Genomic DNA, 26,421 nt, shown 5'->3' on the forward strand with positions numbered 1-26,421 from the left:
AATTTTTGATCAACAGTATTACCTTAACTAAGAAAAGTAGAGCAAGAAGGAAGGAAACATTTTGTAAGTTCTAGAGTAGCTATAAATTGAACATTTATTCGATCGTGTTTATTGAGCACTTACTGTATGCAGAGCACTTAACTAAGCACTTGGGAGGATAAAATATAACAATGAACAGACACATTCCCTTCCCACAGTGAGTTTACAGTTTAGAGGGGTAGACAGACATTAACATAAATCAGTAAATTGCAGATATGTACATAAATGCTGTGGGACTGGAGGGGAGATGAATAGGGAGGCCAGTCAAGTTGATGCAGAAGGGAGTGGGAGAAGAGGAAAAGAGAGCTTAGTCAGGAAAGGCATCTTGGAAGAGTTGTGTTGTCAATAAGGCATTGAAGGTGGGGAAAATAATTATCTGGCAGATATGAGGAGGGAGGACATTCCAGGTCAGAGTCAGGATGTGGGCAATAGGTTCGTGGCTAGATAGACAAGATCAGGGTATAGTGAGAAGGTGAGCATTAGAGGAGTGAAGTGTTTGGGCTGGGTTGTAGTATGGGAGTAGCAAGGTGAAGTAAGAGGGGACAAGGTGATTGAACACTTTAAAGCCAATGGTGAGGAGTTTTTATTTGATGCGGAAGTGGATGGGAAACCACTGCAGATTCTAGAGGAGTTGGGAAAAATGGCCTGAACATTTTTGTAGAAAAAATGATTTCGACAGCAGAGTGAAAAATGGACTTGGGTGGGGAAAAACAGGAAGCAGAGAGGTCAGCAAGGAGGCTGATACAGTTATCAAGGCGGGATAGGATAAGTGATTGGATTAATATGGTAACAGTTTCAATGGCGAGAAGACAAATTTTAGCGATGTTGTGAAGGTGGAACCAGTAGGATTTAGTGATGGATTGAATATGTGAGTTCAATGATAGAGGAGTCAAGGATAATGCCAAGGTTATGGGCTTGTGAGACAGGAAGCATGGTGGTGTCATCTATAATGATGGGAGGACAGGGTTTGGATGGGAAGGTAAAACGTTCCGCTTTACAGATATTAAGCTTGAGGTGATTGGATGGCATTCAAGTAGGGATGTCTTGAAGGCAGTAAATGTGAGACTGCAGAGAAGGTAGAGATCAGGGCTGGAGATGTAGATTTGGGTATCATCTGCATAGAGATTGAAGCCGTGAAAGTAAATGAGTGCTCCAAGAGAGTGGGTGTAGATGGAGAATAGAAGGGGACCCAGCACTGAATTTTGAGGGACCCTCACAGATACGGGGTGGAGGGCAGAGGAGGAACCTGTGAAAGAGACCGAGAATGAACAGCCAGAGAGATAGGAGGAAAACCAGGAGAGGACAGTGTCAGTAAAGCCGAGGTTGGATAATGTTTCCAGGAAAGGGGGTGGTCGACAATGTCTAAGTCAGCTGAGAGGTCGTGGAGGAATAGGATGGAGTAAAGGACACTGGATTTGGCAAGAAGGAGGTCATGGTGACCTTTGAGAAGACGGCTTCTTTGGAGTAAAGGGGACGGAAGCCAGATTGGAGGAGATCAAGGAGAGAATTGGAGGAGAGGAACTTGAGACAGCAGTTGTAGACAACTTGCTCAGGAAGTTTGGTGAGGAATGGTAGGAGGGAAATGGGGTGATAACAGGTTGAACACTGAGTCCCACATGGGGTTTACAAAGTAGGAGGGAGCACAGACATAGAATTCCTGTTTTACAGGTGAGGACGTGGAGGCACAGAGAAGTTTAGTGACTTGCACAAGATTCTGGATTGGAACCCAGGTCTTCTGACTCCCAGGCCTCACTGCTCCTCAGGAGGTAGTAATCATAATAATAATTAATAATTATGGTATTTGTTAAGCACTTAACTCTGTGCCATGCACTGTACTAAGCGCTGGGGTGGATACAAGCAGATCGGGTTGGACAAAGTCCCTGTCCCATAGTCCCATAGAGAAACAGCGAGGCTCAGTGGAAAGATCCCGGGCTTTGGAGTCAGAGGTTATGGGTTCGAATTCCGACCCCGCCACATGTCTGCTGTGTGATCTTAGGCAAGTCACTTAACTTCTCTGGGCCTCAGTTACCCCACCTGTAAAATGGGGATTAAGACTGTGAGCCCCACGTGGGACAACCTAACCACCCTGTATCCTCCCCAGCGCTTAGAACAGTGCTTTGCACATAGTAAGCGCTTAATAAATGCTATTATTATTATTATTATTATTATTATTATTATTATAGTCTCAATCCCCATTTTACAGATGAGGTATCTGAGGCCCAGAGAAGTGAAGTGACTTTCCCAAGGTCACACAGTAGACAAGTGGCGGAGGTGGGATTATAACCCATGACCTTCTGACTCCCAGAACCGTGCTCTGAAATTTTGTAAGCCACTGCAGCCTGAATCCCCATTATACTGTCTATTTCCTAATGAAAACAGCTTGGGTCTGGATGTTGGTGGACCTGAATTCTAATTCTGACTCTGCCACTTGTTTGCCTCAGTTCCCTCATCTGCAACAAGAGGATTCAATACCAGTTCTCCCTCCTTTTTAGATTGTAATCTCCATGTGGGACCTGATTATTTTGTATCTTCCCCAACACTTAGTATGGTGCTTGGGACTTTTACTTCCCAAGCGCTTAGTACAGTGCTCTGCACACTGTAAGCAGCTTGGCTCAGTGGAAAAGAGTGTGGGCTGTGGAGTCAGTGGTCATGGGTTCAAATCCTGGCTCTGCCAATTAGCAGCTGTGTGACTTTGGGAAAGTCACTTAACTTCTCTGTGTCTCAGTTACCTCATCTGTAAAATGGGGATTAAGAATGTAAGCCCCCTGTGGGACAACCTGATTACCTTGTATTCCCCCCCCCAGTGCTTATAACAGTGCTTTGCACATAGTAAATGCTTAATAAATTCCATCATTATTATTATGATTATTAATAAATATGATTAATGAATGAATGAATGAATGAACATAGTAAGCTCTTAAATACCAAAATTATTGTGTCAACTGTAGGAGTTCAGTACATCCTTGGTTACACCTTATAAAGCATCAGCAGTTTTAGGATACCCAGGCCCCCATGTAATCTGATTTTAAAACTAGATTGAGGTATGTGCAAGACTAACTTCTGACTCTGCCTGGAATTTATTTAAGAATATAAGGGACCATTCAATAACATTGGCCTTATGGTTTGTTGGTGCTCTGGGCAAAAGAGTGTAATGATCATAAACAATTCAGTCAGTTTCTATTTCAATTTCATAAATTGAAGAATTTATATTCTAGGTCTGTTGCCCTTCACATGTGTGCCCCAGACAGTAGCCTGATTGGTTCTTCCCTAGGGATGCTACTGCTGTTCCATTTCCCTCTCCCTTGTGGGAGAAGATCATTGCAAAACATTTCCTACGCAGTTGAGGTCACACATGCCGTTCCCTTGAGGAATCATTAAGACTCATTCATTCAATTGTATTTATTGAGTGCTTACTGTGTGCAGAACACTGTACTAAGCGCTTGGGAAGTACAAGTTGGCGACATATAGAGACGGTCTCTGCACAACAACAGGCTCATAGTCTAGAAGGGGGAAACAGACAGCAAAACAAAACACGTGGACAGGTGTCAAGTCGTCAGAATAAATAGAATTAAAGCTAAATGCACATCATTAACAAAATAAGTAGAATAGTAAACATGTACAAGTAAAATAAAGAGGTAAGTCTGTACAAATGTATATACAGGTGCTGTGGGGAGGGGAAGGAGGTAGGGTGGGAGGGGGATGGGGAGGAGGAGAGGAAAAAGGGGGCTGAGTCAGTATGATGATCCCACCCAAAATGGGGCCAGGGCTGTCAGGTCGGGTCGTGGTGGTCGCAGTTTCCTCGGAGTGTAGCATCACATCCCAGTCCATACCACCGCTCTGTCGTAAGCACTGGCAGTGCCTCAGTGGATGGACATTCAAGGCAGAGGCAGGTGATCCCAAGGAATGCACAGCCCAAGGTTTCCACCATCACCTATCTCCTGACCATCCTAAAACAGAAAGCCCTGATTGTCTCCTCCCTTGCGGAATTGCCTGACACACGTGATGCCCTCTATATTACTCTGGGCACAAGATAATACTGCACTTGCTAGAGAGGGTGTCTTCACCTGTTTTTTTATTTTTATCCCTTCCTCCTACTATCTTCCCAAAGATCCTGCTTGAAAAAGGTTGACTCGATGAATGTATCTGTCACTGTCTTCTAGTAGTCCTCAATTATGCTATGTGCTCTGAGTTCCTTCAGTCACGTTTATTGAATGCTTATTGTGTGCAAAGCACTGTACGAAGTGCTTGGGAGAGTACAATATAATAACAAACAGACCCATTCCTGCCCACAGTGAGCTCACAGTCTAGAGGAGGAGACAGATATTAATATAAATAAATAGATAAGTAAATTACAGATATATACATGTGTGCTGTAGGGATACTGAAGGAGCAAGTAAGGGTGGCACAGAAGGGAGTGGGAGAAGAGGAGAGGAGGGTTTAGTCAGGGTTTAGTCAGGGAAGGCTTACTGGAGGAGATGTGCTTTCAATAATGTTTTGAAGTGGAAGAGAGAATTATCTTTCTGATTCATTCATTCATTCAGCCGTATTTATTGAGCGCTTACTGTGTGCACAACACTGTACTAAGCATTTGGGAAGTACAAGTCGGCAACATATAGAGACGGTCCCTACCCAACAACGGGCTCACAGTCTAGAGGTCTTTCTCAGCCAACCTATGATGTACAACTTAAGGGAGTAACTGAAGACTCAGGGTATCTGGACTTCCCAGCCCACAGACTCTGCTCCTCTGCTGCTAACCTTCTCACTGTGCCTCGATCTCACATGTCTTGCCCCGGCCCACATCTTACCTCTGGCCTGGAACTCCCTCCCTCCTCAAATCAACAGGACAATTACTCTCCCTTCTTCAAAGCCTTACCGAAGGCACATCTCCTCTAAGAGGCCTTCCCAAAGTAGGCCACAATTTTCCTCATCTCCCCCTCCCTTCTGCATCACCCTGATTTGCTCCCTTGCTCTTCCCCACTTTCCCTGCCCCACAGAAGTGATGTATATATACATATATCTAATTCTTTTAATTTATATTGCTGTTTGCTTACTTGTACTCATGTCTGTCTCCCCCACTTGTAGACTGTGAGCTCGTTGTGGCAGAGTTTTTCTCTTTTTATTGCTGTATTTTGCTTTCCCAAGCTCTTAGTACAGCGATCTGGACATGATAAGCGCTCAGTAAATATGATTGAAATGAACTGACAGTCAGAGGACCTGAGTTCTAAACCTGGTTCTGCCACTTCCTTTCTGGTTACCTTAACCTCTCTGGGCCTCAGTTTCCTCATCTGTAAATTGGGTGTTAACTGCCTCTACTCCCTCCTATTTATTCTGTGAGACCTCTGTGGGATAGGGACTGAGACTGACCTAGTTATCGTTCGTCTACCCCAGCACTTAAGTACAGTGCTTAGCACATAGTAAAAGCTTAGCAAAAACCACAATTATTATTACTAGGACATTGCTTGAGCAGACATAATGGGCTGGAACATAGTTCTCTTGGTTCCCAGAGCAGTGATTTTTTTTTTCCACTCGGCCAACAGCAGGGCTACTACACACTAGAGAGAGAGGAAGGAACCTTCCTTTCTCTCTTTCGTTCCCTCCCCCCAGTTTCTACTTGCAAACTTTAGCCCCTGAAACTATCTCCAGAGAATTAGTTTCGTGCTGCTCTTTCCCAAAGGCCAAGATCATAGCTATCACTAACTCCGATATTGCTGCATCTTTCCATTGCTCCTTGGTCAGAGAAGCAGTTCTTATCCCTAAGTGATAGACTGCACCATATGCTCACCTTTATGATGCCCTTTAAAACTCCAAGGCATTCGTAAAGTTAATCCTAATGGTGCAGTGACTTTGACTTGCTTCAGATAAGTTTTTTCTTTTCTTGGTAATTGATCTTGCTGAGCAGGGAAAAGCTTGGGTTTGGATCCAGATAATGAAGTCAGAGATCTGTTTAAACCTAATATAATTACATCACTTAATCATGCTATTTCTAAAGTCCAAGTCATATATCCAAGGAAATGAAAGGACAGTACTTAAAGTACCTACACGAATGATAATAATTATGGTACTTGTTAAGTGCTTATTATGTACCAAGCACTGTCTGAAGCACTGGGGTAGATGCAATTGAATCAGGTTAGACACAGTCATTAACCCACATTCACTCATTCATTCAATCATATTGAGCGCTTACTCTGTGCAGAGCACTGTACTAAGCGCTTGGGAAGTACAAGTTGGCAACATATAGGGACAACCCCCTACCCAACAACGGGCTATGGGGCTCACAGTCTAAGCAGGAGGCAGTAGGATTGAATCCCCATTTTACATATGAGGTAACTGAGGCATGGAGAAGTGAAGAGACTTGCCCAAGGTCACACAACAGACAAGTGGCAAAGCTGTGATTAGAACTCAGGTCCTCTGTCTCCCAGGCCCACGTTCTATCCACTAGGCAGTGTTGCTTCATCATTAGTGTTGAAAGTGCTGGAAAAAATGTTATATAATGAAGATGAGCAAAAAAAAAAAACAAGTAATGCTTTGAGAAGCTCTGATGCGTAGATTCACTTGCATTCATATGTGGATTTAGACACTCCTTACCCCAAGACCCTTCCTGATGCACACTGACAAATCACAGGCACATCCAGAAACTCACCCGGGCAGACAATATGAAACAGATATCTGGGCGCACTGGACCCCAACAGATGCAGAAAGACAAAATAAGGGGAATATAGAGGAACTAAGAGCTTTGCGCCAAGCTTGAAAGAGATCAGGCTTGGCAGTGACAGAACCTGAGATCTGGGGATTAAATTCTACCCCCTCCCACTTAGATTTGGAGCTCAATGTGGGACAGGAACTGTGTTCAACTTGATTAGCTTGTATCTACTCCACCTCTTAGTATAGTGCCTGGCATACAATAAGCTCTTAACAAGTACCATTAAAACAACCAAAAAAAACCCCTGAAAAAGTAAAAGTACAAAACAGCTGTTAAAAATAGACAATATTCTAAGAAATTTCAGTCACTGAGGGAATTAATAAACAGCTGTAGTGATTTGTCTAAATTCACACTTTTCTAACATGTGTCATGTAATCTCATTCCTGAACACTAAACTGAAGCTGATATGCTCTAAATGACTTTAGTCAATTCATTTATTATTCAACTAGAATTTCATTACTCCCCCTTTTTCCTCTCCTCCTCCCTATCACCCTACCTCCTTCCCTTCCCCACAGCACTGTATATATTTGTACATATTTATTACTCTATTTATTTTACTTGTACATATTTACTACTCTATTTTATTAATGATGTGCATATAGCTATAATTCTATTTATTCTGATGGTTTTGACACCTGTCCACATGTTTTGTTTTGTTGTCTGTCTCCCCCTTCTAAACTGTAAGCCCATTGTTGGGTAGGTACCGTCTCCATATGTTGCCGACTTGTACTTCCCAAATGCTTAATACAGTGCTTTGCACACAGTAAGTGCTCAGTAAATATGATTGAATGAATGAATGAATTACTCAGTGATTCAACTCTGACAGAGCTAGCAAAGATTTGACAATGCATTTAGTCCAAACTGATGGCTGGATAAGGGAATACCCTATATCTTTTCTGCTAAGGGGGCTCCTGTTAACACTTCAATTCTCCTCTATAAATTTGGGATTATGGTTTGAAAAAAGTAAAGCTAAAATTATTAAATTCCCATGTAGAATATCACTGGGGAAGAAATATCTTCGCTTACTGTAATGAAGATACAAAATATAGTATGTGGTAAGCATTTTAATTCCCTTGAATTCCAATTTTTTTTTCAAGGTAATCAGCTCTGATGCAGGATCTACAGTTACCTTCTGGATGATTGACACTGGGCAGAAAATCAAACAGTTTACTGGTTGCCATGGCAATGAGGAAATCAGTACCATGGCCTTAGATGCAAGTGAGACAAAGCTTTTTACTGGAAGCACAGATGGAACAGTAAAGGTGTGAACAAAACTATTTGATTCTATTGCGGTCTTTTCTGTCCAGAGATTCAGGGCCAAAATATTCCATTCTGAGCAAAACAACTTTTTTTTGGCCTTAGCTAAAGGAAGCGTGAGATGGGCTAAATGATTAAAAGCCATAATAACAAACTTGCCAGGATAATATAGCTCTCTTGAAAAATAAATGACTATTATGGTTTTCGAATAATGATCAGTGCAGTAATGAATTTCTGGAAGTTGCAAGTCTAAAATATAAATACGTTAATATTTAAATGAGTGATTTTAGCCTTATTCTAGCTGCATTCGTTTTTTTAAGTATTAGCAGTTGTGTTTTCTCTGTAATTCCTGTCTGAAATTCTGCTTGATCTTCATTTGGCAACTTTTCATTAAGGAATATATTTAAATAATTATGGAGTGGCTACTAAGGTAAAGGAGCATTGGAAATGTTTTGAGGGACTTTAATGGAATGTTGTTTCCGGATATTCATTTACTTTAAACAGACTTAATTATGGTATTTATTAAGCTTTTAATATGTGCTAGGTATTATGTTGAGCACTGGAGTACATATAAGGTAATCACAGCATAAGAGACAGGGAGAGCTAGAGTTTTAACCCCACAAGAAATTGGGGCCCAGAAATGATAAGTGACTTGGCCAAGGTCACACGGTAAATTAGTGAAAGATTTGAGGCCTTTCCCAACTAAACCCTCATTTCCCCTACGTCCTCTCCCTTCTGCATTGCCCTTGGATTGAATAATAATAATAATTGTAATTATTAATATTAAGGTACTTATTAGGTGCTTACTATGTGCCAAGTACTGGGATAATCATGGTGGATAGAGTCTCTGTCCCGCAATCTTAATCCCTATCTTACAATTGAGCTAACTGAAGCCCAGAGAAGTTAAGTGATTTACCCAAGGTCACATAACAGACATGTAGGGGAGCTGGGATTAGAACCCGGTCCTTCTGACTCTCAGAACCATCCTCTAACCACTAAGCCATGCTGCACTCCTTATTCACCGCATCCTCAACCCAACACTTACATACATAATTTATTTTAACACCTGTCTCCCCTCTAGACTGTGAGTTCCTTGTGAACAGGGAACATCTACCAACTCTGTAATATTATACCTTCCCTAGCATTTAGTACAGTGCTCTGCACAGAGTAGGCACTCAATAAATAGGATTGATTGATTAATTGACTACAAACCAGGTCTCTGAACTCTTAGTTTCATTGTCTTTTCCTTAAGCTGCACTGCCTCTCTTTCTGAAAGAGTTTGAAAGAAACAGGTAGGTCAATGATTTAATTCAGCAATGAATAGTGTTTAGAAGTTAATAAAAGCACTTGGGTACTTATCCCCTTACCCCACTACCCATAGCGCATATGGCCATATTGCTTTCTTCTATCTGTAATTTATTTTAGTGCTGTCTAGAGTGAAAGTTCACTGAGGGTAGGAATCTTATCTACCAATAAAATTGCATACTCTCTCAAGCACTTAAAATAGTGCTCTGCACAGATTGATTAATCAATTTAATATCATGTTTTACTCTTCAAAGTTTTCTGAATAAAAGATTCGCTCTGACGATTTTGACACCTTTCTACATGTTTTGTTTTGTTGTCTGTCTCCCCCTTCTAGACTGTGAGCCCGTTGTTGGGTAGGGACCGTCTCTTTATGTTGCCGACTTGTACTTCCCAAGCGCTTAGTACGGTGCTCTGCACACAGTAAGCACTCAATAACTACGATTGAATGAATTCAATGAATGAATGGACATTTAACCTGGATTAAGTAGTGAAATCATTGGTTTCTTAAGACCATTTTTTTCTTGTTGAAAAGAAGGAATGATGCAATACATAAAGTTTGCCATTAGACATTCTTTAACTATTAGGGCATGTCCAAAATGATTGATCTAAGAATGATTAGTGGGAGCGGGGAGAAACCCCTAAACATGTCCCTGCTGGGTATAATAATTAGACAAAAAGTGCACAGCTGAAACAGGTGGGAGTTGGTCAAAATTGGTCAATATTGTATTCTCCCAAACACTCAGTAGATTGCTCTGCATACCGCTTAAGCACACCATAAATACACTGATAGATCCAAATCCCATTCTCATATCATACAATGTAGAATCTGACCATTTTATCTGGGCTGGACACCATGATGTACTATAAAATACAGTCAATGCTAGGGCACTTTCTACTTTGCTCTTCAAAGGTGCTACGTCCTCCCTCTTCCCACAGGGGCCAAACATATTCTGTGTAATTCTTTCCCATTAGAGTCCGTGGGAGTTTGCCACTGACTTCTGTTCACTGTTCGGTGGTTTGAGGGAGAGAGGAAGTGAAATTCTGGGTTTTGGAACCCACAAATTCTGGCTGGCATTTGTTTTTTCTCACTACAACGCCTTGCCAAAAACTCACCCAAATTACTCCCTAATCCCTGCCAGCCCATCTACAGCTCAATCAAGCCTCGACAGGAGTTTTCTTAGTAGGTGGACCCCTTCCCAACTGCAAAAGCCATTAAACAGTTGGCACTGGACATTAAACTGTATGAAATCCCTAGGGGGTGGCATCCAGTTGAGAAGACGCTTCTCCCTTAGGAAAATCTTGGAAGAGCTTCATAATGATACTCATAAAAGTGGCATTTGTCAAGCATTTACTCTGGGCCAAGCACTAAACGAAGCTCTGGAGTAATTACATGATGATCTGGTTGGACACATTCCCTGTCCCATATGGGGCTCACAGTCCCAATAGAAGGGAGAACAGATATTAAACCCCCATTTTACAGATGAGGAAACTGAGGCAAAGAGAAGTTAAGTGACTTGCCCAAGGCTACCCAGCAGGTAAGTGGTGAGTTGGGATTAGAACCCAGGTACTTGATTCTCAGGTCTGTGCTCCTTCTTCTAGGCCATGTTGCTTCTCCGTGTACCTTTGCGGGACCTGAGCTGAGGGTTTAGTACAGGACTCTGCACCCAGAAACCTCTCAGCAAATACCATTGTTTGGCTGATTGATCGATTTGGGGCCTAGGGGCAGAAAGCAATCCAGAGTGAGTGAGAGGAATATAGAGTGAAGGGCTCCAAGTTTTAGCCAAGCTTTCTATCAGTCATTCAGTGCTTTTATTGAGAGTCTACTGAGTGTGAATCACAGTACTAAAAATGTAGGGAAGGGCAACAGAAGCAACACATATATTCTCTGTCCTCAAGGAGTTAATGATCTAATGGGGTAGACATAGAGACAAGAGTTAATCACAAATAAAGGGCACAGGAAGCTAAACCAAAGCTATACCAAGAAGTAGGCTGGCCTAGTGGACGGAGCTCGGGACTAGGAGTCACTGGACCTGGGTTCTAATCCCAGCCCTGCCAATTGCTTGCTGGGTGACCTTGGGCAAGTCTCTTCACTTCTCTGGGCCTCAGTTTCCTCATCTGTAAAGTGGGGATTCAATTTTCCTCCCTCCAACTTAGACTGTGAGCCCCGAGTGAGACAGGGACCATGTCCAGCCTGATGAAGTTGTATGTACCCCGGCTTATACGACAATGACTGACACTTAGTAAGTGCTTAACATATACCAATTTTAAAAAAGTAGTTCAAGTATATATCCCATTGAAATATCTGAATAAATAATTGAATGTAGTAGTTCCTTGGCACTGGGATGGATTTTTTTGTTCACGGTGTTGCCCTAACGTTCCCCCAGCTCTTACTGTCGGCTATTTCTTTGGTCCCCAGCAACCATAGCCCAACTTAGTCACAAACCACATGGCTTGTACCAACCAGGACTTTCCTGGACTGGGGGTACCTTAGTGACATGTAGTAGAGTCAAACCACACCACCAACCACGAAGGTTATTGTGGAAAGTTTTTTTTACTCAGTTTTACCAATGTGCAAGGGAGTAACACATGCACACAATTACTCATTTATTCAATCATATTTACTGAACACTTACTGTGTGCAGAGCACTGTACTAAGCACTTGGGAAGTACAAGTTGGCAACATATAGAGATGGTCCCTACCCAACAACGGGCTCACAGTCTAGAATGGGGAGACAGACAACAAAACAAAACATGAGGACAGGTGTCAAGTCATCAGAAGAAATAGAATTACCACTTCACTCCACCAAGAGTCCAATATCAGTCTGCTGATCAAGGGAGCCCGTTCTACCATTTCTTCTTCTTTCTGCTTCCAAGGATTGCTGCCTTCTGCCGCTTTTGATTGTGGCTCTCCTGCTGTTTCTGCTTGAATACTTGCTCTCTTGCAAGCTTCTTCTTGTTCCTCCTCTGCATGCTTCTACTCCAGGTGCCACCTCACGATTCAAAGTGACCACCTTTTATCTGCCTTAGGTGTCACAGCTGTGGCTCTACGTGGCAGTCGTAGATTGGGGCAGGCCTGTTACTGGGTAGAACAGGGAGAGAAAGCCGTGCCTCCCTCCATTTTCCACCCCCACGGGCTGGCAATCGCCTGTCTCAGGTAGAGCCCATCAGTGCCTTCTCCAGTCTGTTCCTTGTTGTTCATGGGATCATAAACAGTCACTAGTAAGACAGTTTGTTGTGGACTCACCACACACTTCTTCCACGGCTGGTGGCCACCCCACCTCACCCAGGAAATCTCAGATGGCCTCGAGAACAATCAATCGATCGATAATAGTCTTTGAGTACTTTCTGTATGCAGAGCACTGTACTAGACAATTGGGAGAATACAAGTTCATTCATTCATTTATTCAATCATACTTATTGTGCACTTACTGTGTGCAGAGCACTATACTAAGCACTTGGGAGAGTGCAATAAAACAATAAACGGACACATTTCCCACCGACAATGAACTTACTGTCTAGAGGGGACTTGAGAAAAAACTTTTGCCATCGGGGCATATTGTATTCATGGGGGTTTCTCTGAACAATCCCCCGTGAATACCACAGGCAAGACATAGCACAGACCTGGGTCTCAGAGGGACCTGGACTCTAATTCCGGCTGTACCCCTGTCAGCCGTGTGACCTTGGGCAAGTACCTTAATTTTTCGGTGCCTCTTTTTCTTCATCTGCAAAATAGTGACTTAATTAATTCATTCATTCAATTGTATTTGAAGTACAAGTCGGCAACATATAGAGATGGTCCCTACCCAACAACGGGCTCACAGTCTAGAAGTGGGAGACAGACAACAAAACAAAACATGTAGACAGGTGTCAAAATCTCCAGACAAATAGAATTATGGCTATATGCACATCATTAACAAAATAAATAGAATAGTAACTATGTACAAGTAAAATAAATAGAGTAATAAATCTGTACAAATATATACAAGTGCTGTGGGGAGGGGAAGGAGGTAGGGCTGTGGGCTGGGGAGGAGGAGAGGAAAAAAGGGGCTCAGTCTGGGAAGGCCTCCTGAAGGAGGTGAGATGTCAGTAGGGCTTTGAAGGGAGGAAGAGAGCTAGCTTGGGGGATGTGAGGAGGGAGGGTATTCCAGGCCAGGGGAAGGACGTGAGCCAGGGGTCGATGGTGGGACAGGTGAGAACGAGGCACAGAGAGGAGGTTAGCAACAGAGGAGCAGAGGGGGTGGGCTGGGCTGTAGAAGGAGAGAAGGGAGGTGAGGTAGGAGGGGGCGAGGTGATGGAGAGCCTTGAAGCCGAGAGTGAGGAGTTTTTTTGCTTGATTTGTAGTTTGACAGGTAACCACTGGAGATTTTTGAGGAGGGGAGTGACATGCCCAGAGTGTTTCTGTACAAAGATAATCTGGGCAGCAGAGTGAAGTATAGACTGAAGTGGGGAAATACAGGAGGATGGGAGATCAGAGAGGAGGCTGATGCAGTAAGACAGTCGGGATAGGATGAGAGATTGAACCAGCAAGCCAGTGGTTTGGATGGAGAGGAAAGGGCGGATCTTGGAGATGTTGTGGAGGTGAGACCAGCAGATTTTTTTAATATCTGTTCTCTCTTGTACTTAGAATGTGAGTCCCATGGGGGACCTGATTATCTTGTATCTACAGAAAATGCTCAATAAATATGGCTGAATGATTGACACAATTTGAGTGCTTAACAAATACCACAACCATTATTGTTATCATTATTATTACAATCATTATTAGCAATTGAACAAAAATATAGATGCAACTATAAGTGTTGAGGATAGGAATGACATGCCTAAGTGCTAGGGGTGGTTGACAGGAGCTGGAGGAATATTATCATCTCGATTTAAAAAGAGTTTGTCATTCTCATGACAGATGGAACTGACGCAGGAAAAAACAGGAATTCTCTGAACGGATGCAAAAGGAATGTATAAACTACATTTTTAAGGCAGCACCTGCAGTCAAGATATCTGATATCAGATTGACTGATATCAGATTAATATCTGATATCAGATTGACTGATTTCTGCAGTCAATCTTGATATCAGAAATGTAACTGGAACAGGCATGTCTGACAGTAAATTCACTTTCTACTTCTCTACCTACATGAATGCAGGAGCAAATTAATGAAGCGTAAAGATTTTTTTCTGAAGTATTTGCACTTTAATAAGCCCTGGGGTAGACACAAGTTTGTCAGGGTGGACACAGTCCCTGTCCCACATTCCCCGCTTTGCTGATGAGATAACTGAGGCACAGAGAAGTAAAGTGATTTGCCCAAGGTTACACATCAGACAAGTGGTGGAGCTGGGATTAGAACCCAGGCCCTTCTGACTCTCGGGTCCATTCTCTATCTACTAGACCACACTGCTCCTCTATATATTATATGAACAAGACCTACACAACTTTGAGTCATAAAAGACTGGCAAAAATATCAAATGTTTACATATTTTGACACACACGCATGATACAGAATGAATTGTTTCCTGTCTGGGGCAGTGGAATCAATGCACACAGAAGCAAGTTCTTCGAAACAGTTGTTGAAGAAACGGAATAACAAAGACAATTGTCCTTGGCCTTTTGTCTAGAGAGCTCCATCTCTCCCAGTGAGTGGAACCCTGGAGGGCAACCATAAAATGGGGAAATAAGAGGATGTGAGGATGCATTGCATGTTTGAGTCAATGCTGTCTCAGCTAATTGCCACCCCCATCCTCTGGCACTTCCCACTGCACTCCAGCTGTCCCCATCAGGACAGGTTGGGAGTTGGGGAATTAGTCGTGGAAGTGGGATCTGATTATCGTCTATGTGACAGAGGGCTAGACACCTAATAGGGTAACACTAATAATGCTATTTATTACATGCTCTCTTTATGCTGCATGCTGTGCTAAATGCTAGTTTAGACACAATATAATCAGATCAGACAGAGTCCCAGTTCCACATGGGGCTCACATGTGGTAGGGATAACAAGCATCTTATTACTGTTATATTATTATTATTATGGTATTTGTTAAGTGCTTACTATGTGCCAAGCATTGTTCTGTTATGCAGTGACCTGTCCAAGGCCATACAACAGGCAGCTGATAAAAACTTAATAAACACTGTTATTAGTTTTATTACTTTTCCTCTTTTGGAGGAATCATATGTGGATTATGTATAAAATAAATTTCCTCCTATAAATAGGATGAAATGCTTTCCCACAATAAATGAAGTACAATAGCTAAATTTCAATTCTATGCTAAAAAGCAAACTTCAATATATAACAAAATCTCAATTACAGTCAATTGCATTACAGTTAATTCCAATCATCCACCTTAGTGAAGGAAAGAAATCATGCAGATGAGAAAGAGTAGCAGATAATGTAGAATAAAGCTGGCTCCATCTGGACAATGGAGGAAGGTGGCCACAGAGTTTGTCTGGGCAATAAAGTTGGCAATTCTATGCCACTGAAATCTGAGAAGAGCCTGCATTTCAGCCAGCAAGTGATACAGTAGGAGAACGATGGATGGAATATGTGTTTATATTCAATAGGAGTTACATCTAATCAGATAATTCTGGAAGTTCCTAGCTACGCATACATAAATCTATACTTTGATTAAGCAAGTACTCCAAGAACCAGATATGTACTTTTTATGTTTGTACTAAAAGTTGTCTTTTTACACTGAAGATTTGGGACTTCGATGGACATTGTCACCACCTGCTGAATGTTGGGCAAGATCGAGCAGTGGACATCTCTCAGATCCTAGTTCTAAATCAGACAGTACTGGTGACAGGCTGGAAGAGGTAATGTATGTCCCATCAAAACCAAAAAGGATGATGGATTTTTGCATTTTGATTCAATCTCTACTAAGGAAATGAAGCATCAAAACCATGGCCAATTCAAAAGCATTCATTTTCAGTGACTAAGCCCAAAAGAACAATGGAGAAGTCAGCAAATCGACTGAATTAGTAATCCGAGAGTCAGAGGGCTCAAAGCAATTCAAAGAATAACTCCCTTCCTTCAGGCAAGACTTCACTTGCAACCCATTGAGGATGGTAGCTTCTTACTCACTATTTTCTGGAAAATCTGAAGGGAAGAGGAGCAGAGTCAAGTTGGGTTAATGAAAGCACAGAAGTCCTGGAGTCATGAAACCTGAATTCTAATTCCGTCTTTGAACCAAGCCTGACAGATGACCATCTCCAAGTTACTTAACATTTTCAATGTCTCAGATTCCTCATCTGTAATATAGAGATAATCATTCCCAACTCTCTCTAGCTATAAGGATCTTGGGAGAATAAAATGGTCTAACCAATATGAAAATACCTTGGAAAAATAGGAGGGCAGTACAAACTCAAAATATTATTCATTCAATTGTATTTATTGAGCACTTACTGTGTGCAGAGCACTGTACTAAGTACTTGAAAATAATGACGGCATTTGGTAAGCACTTAAAATGTACAAAACACTTCTAAACACTGGGGTAGATACAAGGTAATCAGGGTGTTCCACATAGTGTTTACAGGCTTCATTCCCATTTTACAGATGAGGGAACTGAGGCCCAGAGAAGTTAAGTGACTTGCCCAAAGTCAAACAGCTGACAAGTGGCAGAAGCAGTATTAGAACCCATGACCTCTGACACCCAAACCCGGGTTCTGTCCACTAAGCCACCCAGCTTCTCCAATTACTATCTTAGTTCTGCATTTGAGTTAAACCAACTTTTCCTACATTGCAAGGTTTGGGTTCCTGACTGACTTTTCACTAAGAAAACATCATATTGTTGTACTCACCCCATTTCCAACACTATGCACATAAACACAACCATTTCTCTCCACACCAAGTTGCATTCTTTTCACACTCCCACTATCAGAAGGAGGTTCGCTAATTGGGTCGTTGCATTCTATCCAAAACACACAGTGAAAATGTACATTAAGGGAAACATGACTCTCTGAAAACTAATACACTCAGGTAATTAGAATATAACTATTCTAAATCCGTCCTCCTTCAATTTAATTCCATCCTCCCTTACCCTCTTTGGTTTAGGAAAGCTTTCAGCTAATATATTTATATCTCTTATAAATTCTCCATAGAAAGTCTAGACAATGACCATCCTCTATTCTAGAAGTAATTCCTCTGCTTTTCATTCCAAGGAAAATAGTGTTTGTTTTTTTCTTTTCTTTTTAAGGAACAGCCTTTTTTCTTTTATAGTCATATGTGTATACATAGGTATGTTCATATATATGAATATATATATATATGTATGTGCACCAGAAAAATATCAGAAACACTGTCAGGTTGCATTTGAAAGATTTGGTGTCCATAAACTGACAATTTCAGAAAATACTGCCGTTTTCAGTAAATAGGCTCAGCAAATACTTTACTAGGATTATTATATTAATCGTCTGAAATACATTGCTTTTCTTTCCATATGATTTCAAACCCAGACAACTGAATACCCAGACATCTAAATATACCTTTTCTGGGGCTTTAAAAGGCTCAGAAAAAATTTCTTAATAAGAGCATTAATAAACAGCGGCACATTATAGGCAGCAGAGAATGAACCGGATGGTTCATTTTATTCACGATCAATTTTTTTTAAGTGAGGGTGAAAAGTATTGTCCAAGCTATTCTACAAGATATTTTGACAGAATTTCATTATACACACCTTCCAAGGTCCAGACTTTCACAGCCAGGCAAGCAATCATGCTCCATTAGTGACTCATAGCTACACCAAAGCCTGCACCCTAATGATTTCTATACAAGGCCATGAGTAATAAGTAATTTTAATTCACTGGGATCACTGCACAGTTTATATTTGGAGACCAGATGGCTCTGTTTGAGTCTGGGAGCTTGGAAGATAATAATTTTTCACTCTTCACCTATTGGACACTAACTTAAGTCTGATTTTTTGCTTGAATAGAAATTGGTTGGTTCAGGTTGTTTTCCTCACTATGGTATATAATGATCCATGATTTAAAACCACCACTTACAGTTAGGCCCGAACATATGCTCTTTGAACATAACCCACACGTATGTAGTATAAACAAAGGAATGGAGGGGCCATGAATTAAAGGTCATCATTCTCTGGCCAATGAATTACCACTTTCTCCAAGTTTCCTAAGTGCTCAATACAGTGCTCTGCACACAGTAAGTGCTCAATAAATACAATTGATTGATTGATTGATTGATCTCATCCCACCCTTACTACTTCTGAGGGATGTAATTTGAAGTCACGTTTCTCTCTAGCTATTGGACATTTCTTTGGCGTCCTCATTGCTCTGCTTTGTGGCAAGATTACATACTCAGGTGCTGCTCTAAAAAACAATCAATATTATATATTAAGCACTTACTGTGTGCAGAACACAGTACTAAGCACTTGGGAGAGACCAATATAACGGAGTTGGTAGGCACATTCCCTGCCCACAACAAAGCAGCATGGCCTAGTAGAAAGAACACAGACCTGGGAGTTAGAGTACCTGAGGTCTGCCACTTGTCCACTGTGTGACTTTGGACAAGTTGCTTGACTTCTCTGTGCCTTAGTTACCTCATCTATAAGATGGGGATTGGGGCTGTGAACCCCATGTGGGACATGGACAGTGTCCAACCAGTGTCTTTAACATAGTGTATGGTACGTAGTAAGTATTTAACAAATACTGTGGAAAAAAAAACACACTAAAAAACAAAAAAAGCTGTGTCTGACAACCAGAATGATCCGGAAAAAAAGGAGCTCATCCACCCCTTCTTCCTCCCATCTAGAAGGTGGTTCATGAGGAATGTTGGCCCCATAAAGCAATTCTATGAATGACACTTTTAAGCACAGGTGTTCTTAAGAGCAAACAAATGTGCTTAGGTGAGAAACATTGTCCTCATAGTGGTAAAACGTAAGTCCTGAGATAAATTCTTAAGCTATTGTAAGCACAACTAAATTTTTCTTTGGAAGCTTTTAGGTTGACATTTGATTGAGAAGATGGCAGGTAATTAGTTCCTTGTATTTTTGACATCCAAAATCAAATATTGAAGGAGTTTTTTTCACACTCTGAAATCAGCAAAGTATTGAATCTGAGAACATACTGACTCTCCCTAGTTAATAGTAGCATTACAGGGAGCAGTACGAATTCAGATGAAGACAGATCCAGCATTGGTTTTTAGCAGTAAAGCAGCAACTTAGAAGAGAATAGCTGTCCCAAAATAAGGGGGTCACATCTATCCTCCAAACCTTAGTAATAGCAGAAAACCAAAAGATAGATCCTAAAATCCTTGTGCAATTAGGAGAATGAGTTTAATAATAACTGCCTGTCCCAGCCAAGTTCTGATTCAGCTAATTTCTTTCTCTTTTTTTATCAGGGTAATTACTGTATTTCGGTTTCACAACTTGACTCAGTTTTTCATTCAACCTGAGGAATGGAAAGGAGCAATACAGCACCATGATGACATCGTATGTGCTGCCTTTTTACCACCACAAACTCTAGTCACAGGTAGACACAGAATTCATGTGCAAAACTTCACACTGAATTTGATTCTCTGAGCGGTGGCTTAGGGAAAGATGTTGATTCTAAAGGACAGACTGAACAGTGGATGTTTCTGTCCACCTTTTCTCTTGCATAATGTCAGTCAGTCAGAGCTCAAGGAAAAAGCCCCCAGATACGGATATGATGCAAAACTAAACCTTTTAAAAATGTTTACACAAGTAACCATTTTCTGCATTACTGGTAGGGATATGTTCTAAATCGAAATCACCAGTGACCCATATTTTGGTCTCAATTTTTACATTAAGCAGAATTGTTGGTATAAAAAGGAAAGAAAGTCAATATGGAATGATACTGGACATTCTTGAGTAAGATATCATGAGGGTATATGATGTGAACAGATTACACAAATGGAAAGTAGGGCTTCGATTTGTATAAAAAAAATGGAAATTCCTGAGAATTTGACTAATGATAGTGAGTAGTGTCAATCCTGAAGATTAATTTGCATCTACAGTGTGAACGGCCAACTCTAAAGTCTGTTTAGGGAATATTAAACATGGACAATCCAATTTATGTAATACATTTCTTTAAGGATAGACTGTCATGTCTGTCCATGCAGTTCTTTGTTGCTTGGTTTATTCATGATTCAATCAGCTTTCTGAATCGTCTTGTAAAAAGAAATGGGTTTAATCATGTGCAGTCTATTGAAGGCACAGTGCTATGGACATTGTGCATAACCGTAGCAATCACTTTGGTCAGTGGACTTTAACTCTGTTCAGTTCTTTACCCAGTCCACCTCATCACATAGCCCACTCCTCTCTTCAACTGACCAAAGTTCTTATCTCTTTTCCCAACCCTTCAAGTCAATATTAGTTCTCCAGGGGTCTACCATAGTCTTTGCTACCTGTCCAAGCCCAGATCCAAGGCCGAGGTAACCAAGGACCCAAACCACAAGCCTCAGTCCTATACTGATATCTTCAAGTAAGTCGTGGTGCTCAGGAGACTTCAGAATGGAGGCCACAATTTAAAAGGTGAAGCGGAAATAGTAAGGGTATTAGTCATATTTAAGCACTTACTGCATTCAGAGCATTTTGCTAAGTGCCGGGAAAACATACATAGGTGGGAATATGGGAATAGACATAGTCTCTGCCCATCAAGATCCTCACAATCTAAGAATGTAAATGGAGAGGGATTGGCTACAGTGACATAAGGAGAGATGAAAGAATAAAACAACAAAGCATCATAAAAGATACAAAAGTAAAAGTGCAACCATCATTCTCCTCAGGCTTCTCCAGTCAGATTTGATCCTCACAACCTGAGAGATGGTAGTCAGGTCCTCTCAATAAATGAGGGAAAAATAAGCTTGGAGGAGAGAAAGAGGTACAGAAAGGGAATAAAGGAGTAATGTTAGAATGGGGGAAATGGGAACGAAGGAAGGACAGTCTTGTCTTTTGCTGTGGAGTCATCTCTGACCCACAGCAACACCATGGACACATTTCTCCAAGACTGCACCACCTCCATCAGCAGTTGTTCTGGTAGTGTATCCATAGAGCTTTCTTGGTAAAAATACAGAATTGGTGTACCATTGCCTCCTTTCGCACAGTAAACTCGAGTCTCCGCCCTCGACTCTCTGCCATGCCACTGCTGCTCAGCATAAGTGAGTTTTGACTGGTAGCAGATTGTCTTCCACTCGCTAGCCACTGCCCAAGTTAGGATGGAATGGATATGCCTCTGTCTTACTCTCTCCCCTATAGTCAAGATTTATAGAGCACTGGTAGAGCACCTAGAGCACTCTCCAGGTGCAATGTTGCAGAAGGCTGGGGGGAATCTCAGTAGGGAAAATAATAAAAAAGAAAGGGAAGGAAAAGAAAGGAGAGGATTTTGTATGAGAAGAAAAGGGCTGCCTTGATAAAGTAGAGGATGGAAAAAGAAAAAAGGACAAGAAAGAAAAATATGAATAGGATACAGGAAAATGGGTTGTGTTTTCACCAGTCTCTAATCAGACGCCTGTCACCTATGATCACCTGGAACATGCCTCTCACTTTTTGGATTTGACTGCTGTGTTATATTTCTACCCAGTTCTAGTTGCCCATTTGGGATTTAGTTACTTCTCAGTGATATGTGCTCTTTTCAAAATTGGACATAGGGAGCTATGATGGTGAGATTGTTGTTTGGAATAGTAGCACAGAAAGTGCTTCCTGCATTCTACAGCCTGATTTTCAAAGACCACTAAAATCAAAATTGGGTGAGTGATATCCTGGAGGTAAGGTAACATTATACCAAGGTTAAAACACTATAGCTTTGTTCTGTTTATGCATATATTGTGCATCACCTTCCTAAATTATAAATGATTGACTATAAACCCCAGGGATGATTTGAACTCTTGTTTTCTCAACCTGACTAAAAATAACTGAAGTTTTGCTCATGTTAGCTAATTCTTTAGAGCGTGATAAACCATCACTTCTCTTTATGGCACATCAGCATTTTTTATATTTACACCAGGGAGCAGTCCTTTAATTTTTATCCTGTTTACATTTGGCCAGTAAATGTTACCAAATTACTTCTGCCTGACTTAGGGAAGCTCCTAAGGCACCTAAACAAGATGAAATCTGAAACTTGTTCTGGCCTGCTACGATGCTCCAGCACATTTTATTTTAAACATAATGCCTCCTTGAAATCAGAAATTATTGCTTACTTCACAACCACAAGATGCACAAGAAGGGAGATAGTGCTACATGTTTTATGGTAACCTAATAGAGCACATGCAGGTTTATGTTTTTGCAAAATGGTTTGACAATTTCCTTTCACCCTTCATTTTAGTTACATCAAGTTTTTCCATAGAACAACTTATTTGGGAGATGAATGTGTAATTTTTAAAATCATTCAAGAATCAGTTGTCTCAAATACACATATTTAAAATGCCTCTGTAGGGGCTTAGGAATGGATTAGTCATTGGGGCAGTTCTCTGTGAATAGATGGGGAAGTGATTAAAGCTAGCAATATCCATGAATGGAGTCAATCAGTGGTATTTATTGAGTGATTACTGTGTGCAGAGCTTAGTACCATGTACTAAACACTTGGGGGAGTCCATTACAGTGGAGTTGGGAGGGACCATCTCTGTCCACAAATAGCTTACAGTGTACCGGGGGAGATAGACATTGAAACAGGCTAAAAATGGGGAAAATTGCGGAGTATAGAGATATGTACAAGTGCTGTGGGGCTGACAGTGGGGTGAATTTCAAATGCTTAAGGGGAGAGATTCAAGTACATAGGCAATTTAACAGGGAGGGTAAGCAGGGGGAGAGACTTAAGCAGGGCTTCGGAGGTAGGAAGAATGGTGATTTGTCAATCAGATTTGTCAGTTTACTGTGTGCCGAACACTGTACCAAGCACTTGGGAGCGTATAGTACAGCCAGGTTAGTAGACATGTTCCCTGCCCACAAGTCTGGTATGAAGAGAGAGGAAGTTCCAGGCCAGAGGAAAGTTGTGGGCCAGGGATTGGTGGTGAGACCAAGGAGATTGAGGTACAATGAGTAGGTTGGTGTATGGGGAGCAAAGTGTGTGAATTGAATTGTAGAAGGAGATCAGCAAGGTAAAGTAGGACAGGGGAGTGAGTGTGTTACAGCTGATTGTAAGGAATTTCTGTTTAATGTAGAAACGGAAGAGCATCCCTAGAAGTTTTGGAGAAGTAGGGATACGTGTGCTGAATTTTTAGAAAAATGATCTGGGTGGTTCACAGTGTTGAAGACAACTGGGAGATCAAGGATGATTCGAATGGAGTAGAAGCCATTGGGTTGTCAAGAACGAGGTAACTGGGAATCTTAAAGTGGGCATCTCTATGGAATAGAGGTGGCAGAAGCCAGATTGGAGGAGGTAGAGGAGAAAACTGGAGGAGAGGGAGTAGAAACAGAGGGTGAGCATAAACAACTCACTCAAGGAGTTTGGAAAGGAATGGTGGCAGGGAAATGGGATGAAAACTGGAGAGTGTTGTGCGGTTGAAGGAGGTTTGTTTGGTTGGAGGTTCTTCCCCTTTTAGACTGTGAGCCCACTGTTGGGTAGGGACTGTCTCTATATGTTGCCAATTTGTACTTCCCAAGTGCTTAGTACAGTGCTCTGCACATAGTAAGCGCTCAATAAATACGATTGATGATGATGATGATGATGGTTTTTAGGATAGGGGATATATGGACATGTTTGAAAACAGTGGGGAAGGAGACACTGTAAAGTGAGCAGGTGAAAATGACAGATCGGGAGTGAAGAAGAGGGGGGCAAGTACTTTAATAAGATGTGAAGAAATGGGGTTGGAGGTGCATATAATGGTAGGAGATTTTTAGGAAACACTCCTGGGAAAAATGGAAGCGTTGAAAGGAGGAAGGGGGAAGGTGGCACTGGAGAAGTGCAGAGGAGCCTTGAGAGAGATCACACCTGATAATTTCAGTTCTGTGATGAAATAGGAGGACTGCTGCTTTGAGAAGGGGTTTAAAAGTCTGAAACAGCTGGCATCTAGAATTGGTATGGGAATCAACTAGGATGGAGAAATATTGTCACTGGGAAGAGAAGAGGGCATAGCTAAACCAGGTCGACATTGACATGAATGAGGTTGGCCTGTGTCAGGATTTCCACTAGAAGTCCTCTGCAGCTGGAATACAAGAAGTGGCCCAGGTTTTGCAGGTTGATGGTGCAAGACTGACAGAGAGAAAGGAGAGTGAGAAGGTTGATTTCAGCGGTAAGGGTTGAGTGGAAGTGACAGATATATGCATCAAAATAAAGTGTGTTGGGTATTGAGACCAAATACGGCTTAATTACTTTGAACAATTGGAGGAGGTTGAGAAATCAAGGGTCTCTCTGGGGGAACAGTAGAGTCTTTCAGGGCCATATAGGGAGAGAGACAAGGCTGGTGAGGAGTGTGGCCTAGTGGAAAGAGAACAGTCCTAAGAGTCAGAGGACCTGGGTTTTAATCCTGGCTCCATCATGTGCCTGCTGTGTAGGCAAGTCATTTAACCTCTCTGTGCTTCAGTTTCCCCATCTGCAAAATCAGGATTCGGTATTTGTTTTCCCTCTTACTTATACTATGAGCTTCATGTGGGACCTGATTATTTTGTATCTATCTACTCCAGGGCTTGGTACAGTTCTTGGCATTGTAGTAAGCCCTTAAAAAAATACCATGGTAATTATTATTACTAGGAAGTGGTCGGATAGAGTTTTAGGGATTTTTTTCTACGCTATCTGTTAAATGCTCAAGAGGTGCCAGGCACTGTTCTAAGCACTGGGATAGATAAAAGCTAATCAGGTTAGACACAGTCCATGTCCCACATGGAATGAACAGTTTTAATCCTCATTTTGTAGATGAGGTAACTGAGACACAGAGAAGTTAAGTGATTTGCCCGAGGTCATTCAGCAGACAAGGGGCAGAGCTGGGATTAGAACCCAGGCCGTCTGATTTTCCTGTCTACTTTTTTTGTTTTGTTGTCCTCCTCCTCAGTGCCAATCGACCACTGAATCCGGATGCCTGTTCTGGCCCCCCCATGCCAGGGGAGAGCCAGTCCCGGCCAGTCCTGGGCCGGGCCAGGGAGCGCAGTCAGCTCCTGAGGCTTGCTGCTATCGGACTCCCCTCCGGCCCCAATGCGAGCCCTGAGGGACTCGGTCCTAGTAAGCCAATCCCTAGTCTGTAGGGGGTGTTTGGTCAAACCAGGGAGTTTTTTCTGGTTTGTTTTTTAATGGTATTTGTTAAGCGCTTACTATGTGCCTATACTTCACTCTGCTGCCTGGATTATCTTTGTACAGAAACGCTCTGGGCATGTCACTCCCCTTGAAAATCTCCAGTGGTTGCCTGTCAACCTATGAATCAAGCAAAAACTCCTCACTCTCGGCTTCAAGGCTTTCCATCACCTCGCCCCCTCCTACCTCACCACCCTTCTCTCCTTCTACAACCCAGCCCACACCCTCCGCTCCTCTGCTGCTAACCTTCTCACTGTGCCTCGTTCTCACCTGTCCCGCCGTCAACCCCTGGCCCACGTCTTTCCCCTGGTCTGGAATGCCATCCTTCCACACATCTGCCTAACTAACTCTCTTCCTCCCTTCAAAGCCCTATTGAGATCTCACCTCCTCCAGGATGCCTTCCCAGACTGAGCCCCCTTTATCCTCTCCTCCTCTCCCTATCACCCCCCCACCCTACCTCCTTCCCCTCTCCACAGCACTTGTATATATTTGTACATATTTATTACTCTATTTTACTTGTACATATTTATTACTCTTTTATTAATGATGTGCATATAGCTATAATTCTATTTATTCTGATGGTTTTGACACCTGTCTACATGTTTTGTTTTGTTGTCTGTCTTTCCCTTCTAGACTGTGATTCTAGATTGTTGGGTATGGACCGTCTCTATATGTTGCCAACTTGTACTTCCCAAGCATTTAGTACAGTGCTCTGCACACAGTAAGCACTCAATAAATGATTGAATGAATGAATGAATGAACCCACATATTCAATCTATCACTAAATCCTGTCAGTTCAACCTTCACAACATCTGTGACTGAACACTCATTTCCTCTTTTCCCATTCCCTTCTGCATCACCCTGAATTGCCCACTTTATTCACTCCTCCCGCAGCTCCATAGTACTTATGTACATGTGCATAATAATGATGTTCTGAAGCC

The 26,421-nt window shown here is 41.9% G+C and overlaps 1 protein-coding gene across 1 annotated transcript in view; it reads left to right on the forward strand.

Annotated features, from left to right (window-relative positions):
• The window catches only part of WDR49 (WD repeat domain 49), a 195,608-nt gene that overhangs the window by 112,851 nt on the left and 56,336 nt on the right, over positions 1 to 26,421 (forward strand). The window contains exons 8-11 of the mRNA XM_038750316.1: positions 7,837 to 8,001; positions 15,987 to 16,102; positions 19,641 to 19,771; positions 21,909 to 22,007. Coding sequence (XP_038606244.1) covers positions 7,837 to 8,001; positions 15,987 to 16,102; positions 19,641 to 19,771; positions 21,909 to 22,007 — 511 coding nt within the window. The remainder of the gene's footprint in view (positions 1 to 7,836; positions 8,002 to 15,986; positions 16,103 to 19,640; positions 19,772 to 21,908; positions 22,008 to 26,421) is intronic.

The sequence above is a fragment of the Tachyglossus aculeatus genome, chromosome 1 (assembly GCF_015852505.1).
Source record: "Tachyglossus aculeatus isolate mTacAcu1 chromosome 1, mTacAcu1.pri, whole genome shotgun sequence".
Classification (NCBI taxonomy): domain Eukaryota; kingdom Metazoa; phylum Chordata; class Mammalia; order Monotremata; family Tachyglossidae; genus Tachyglossus; species Tachyglossus aculeatus.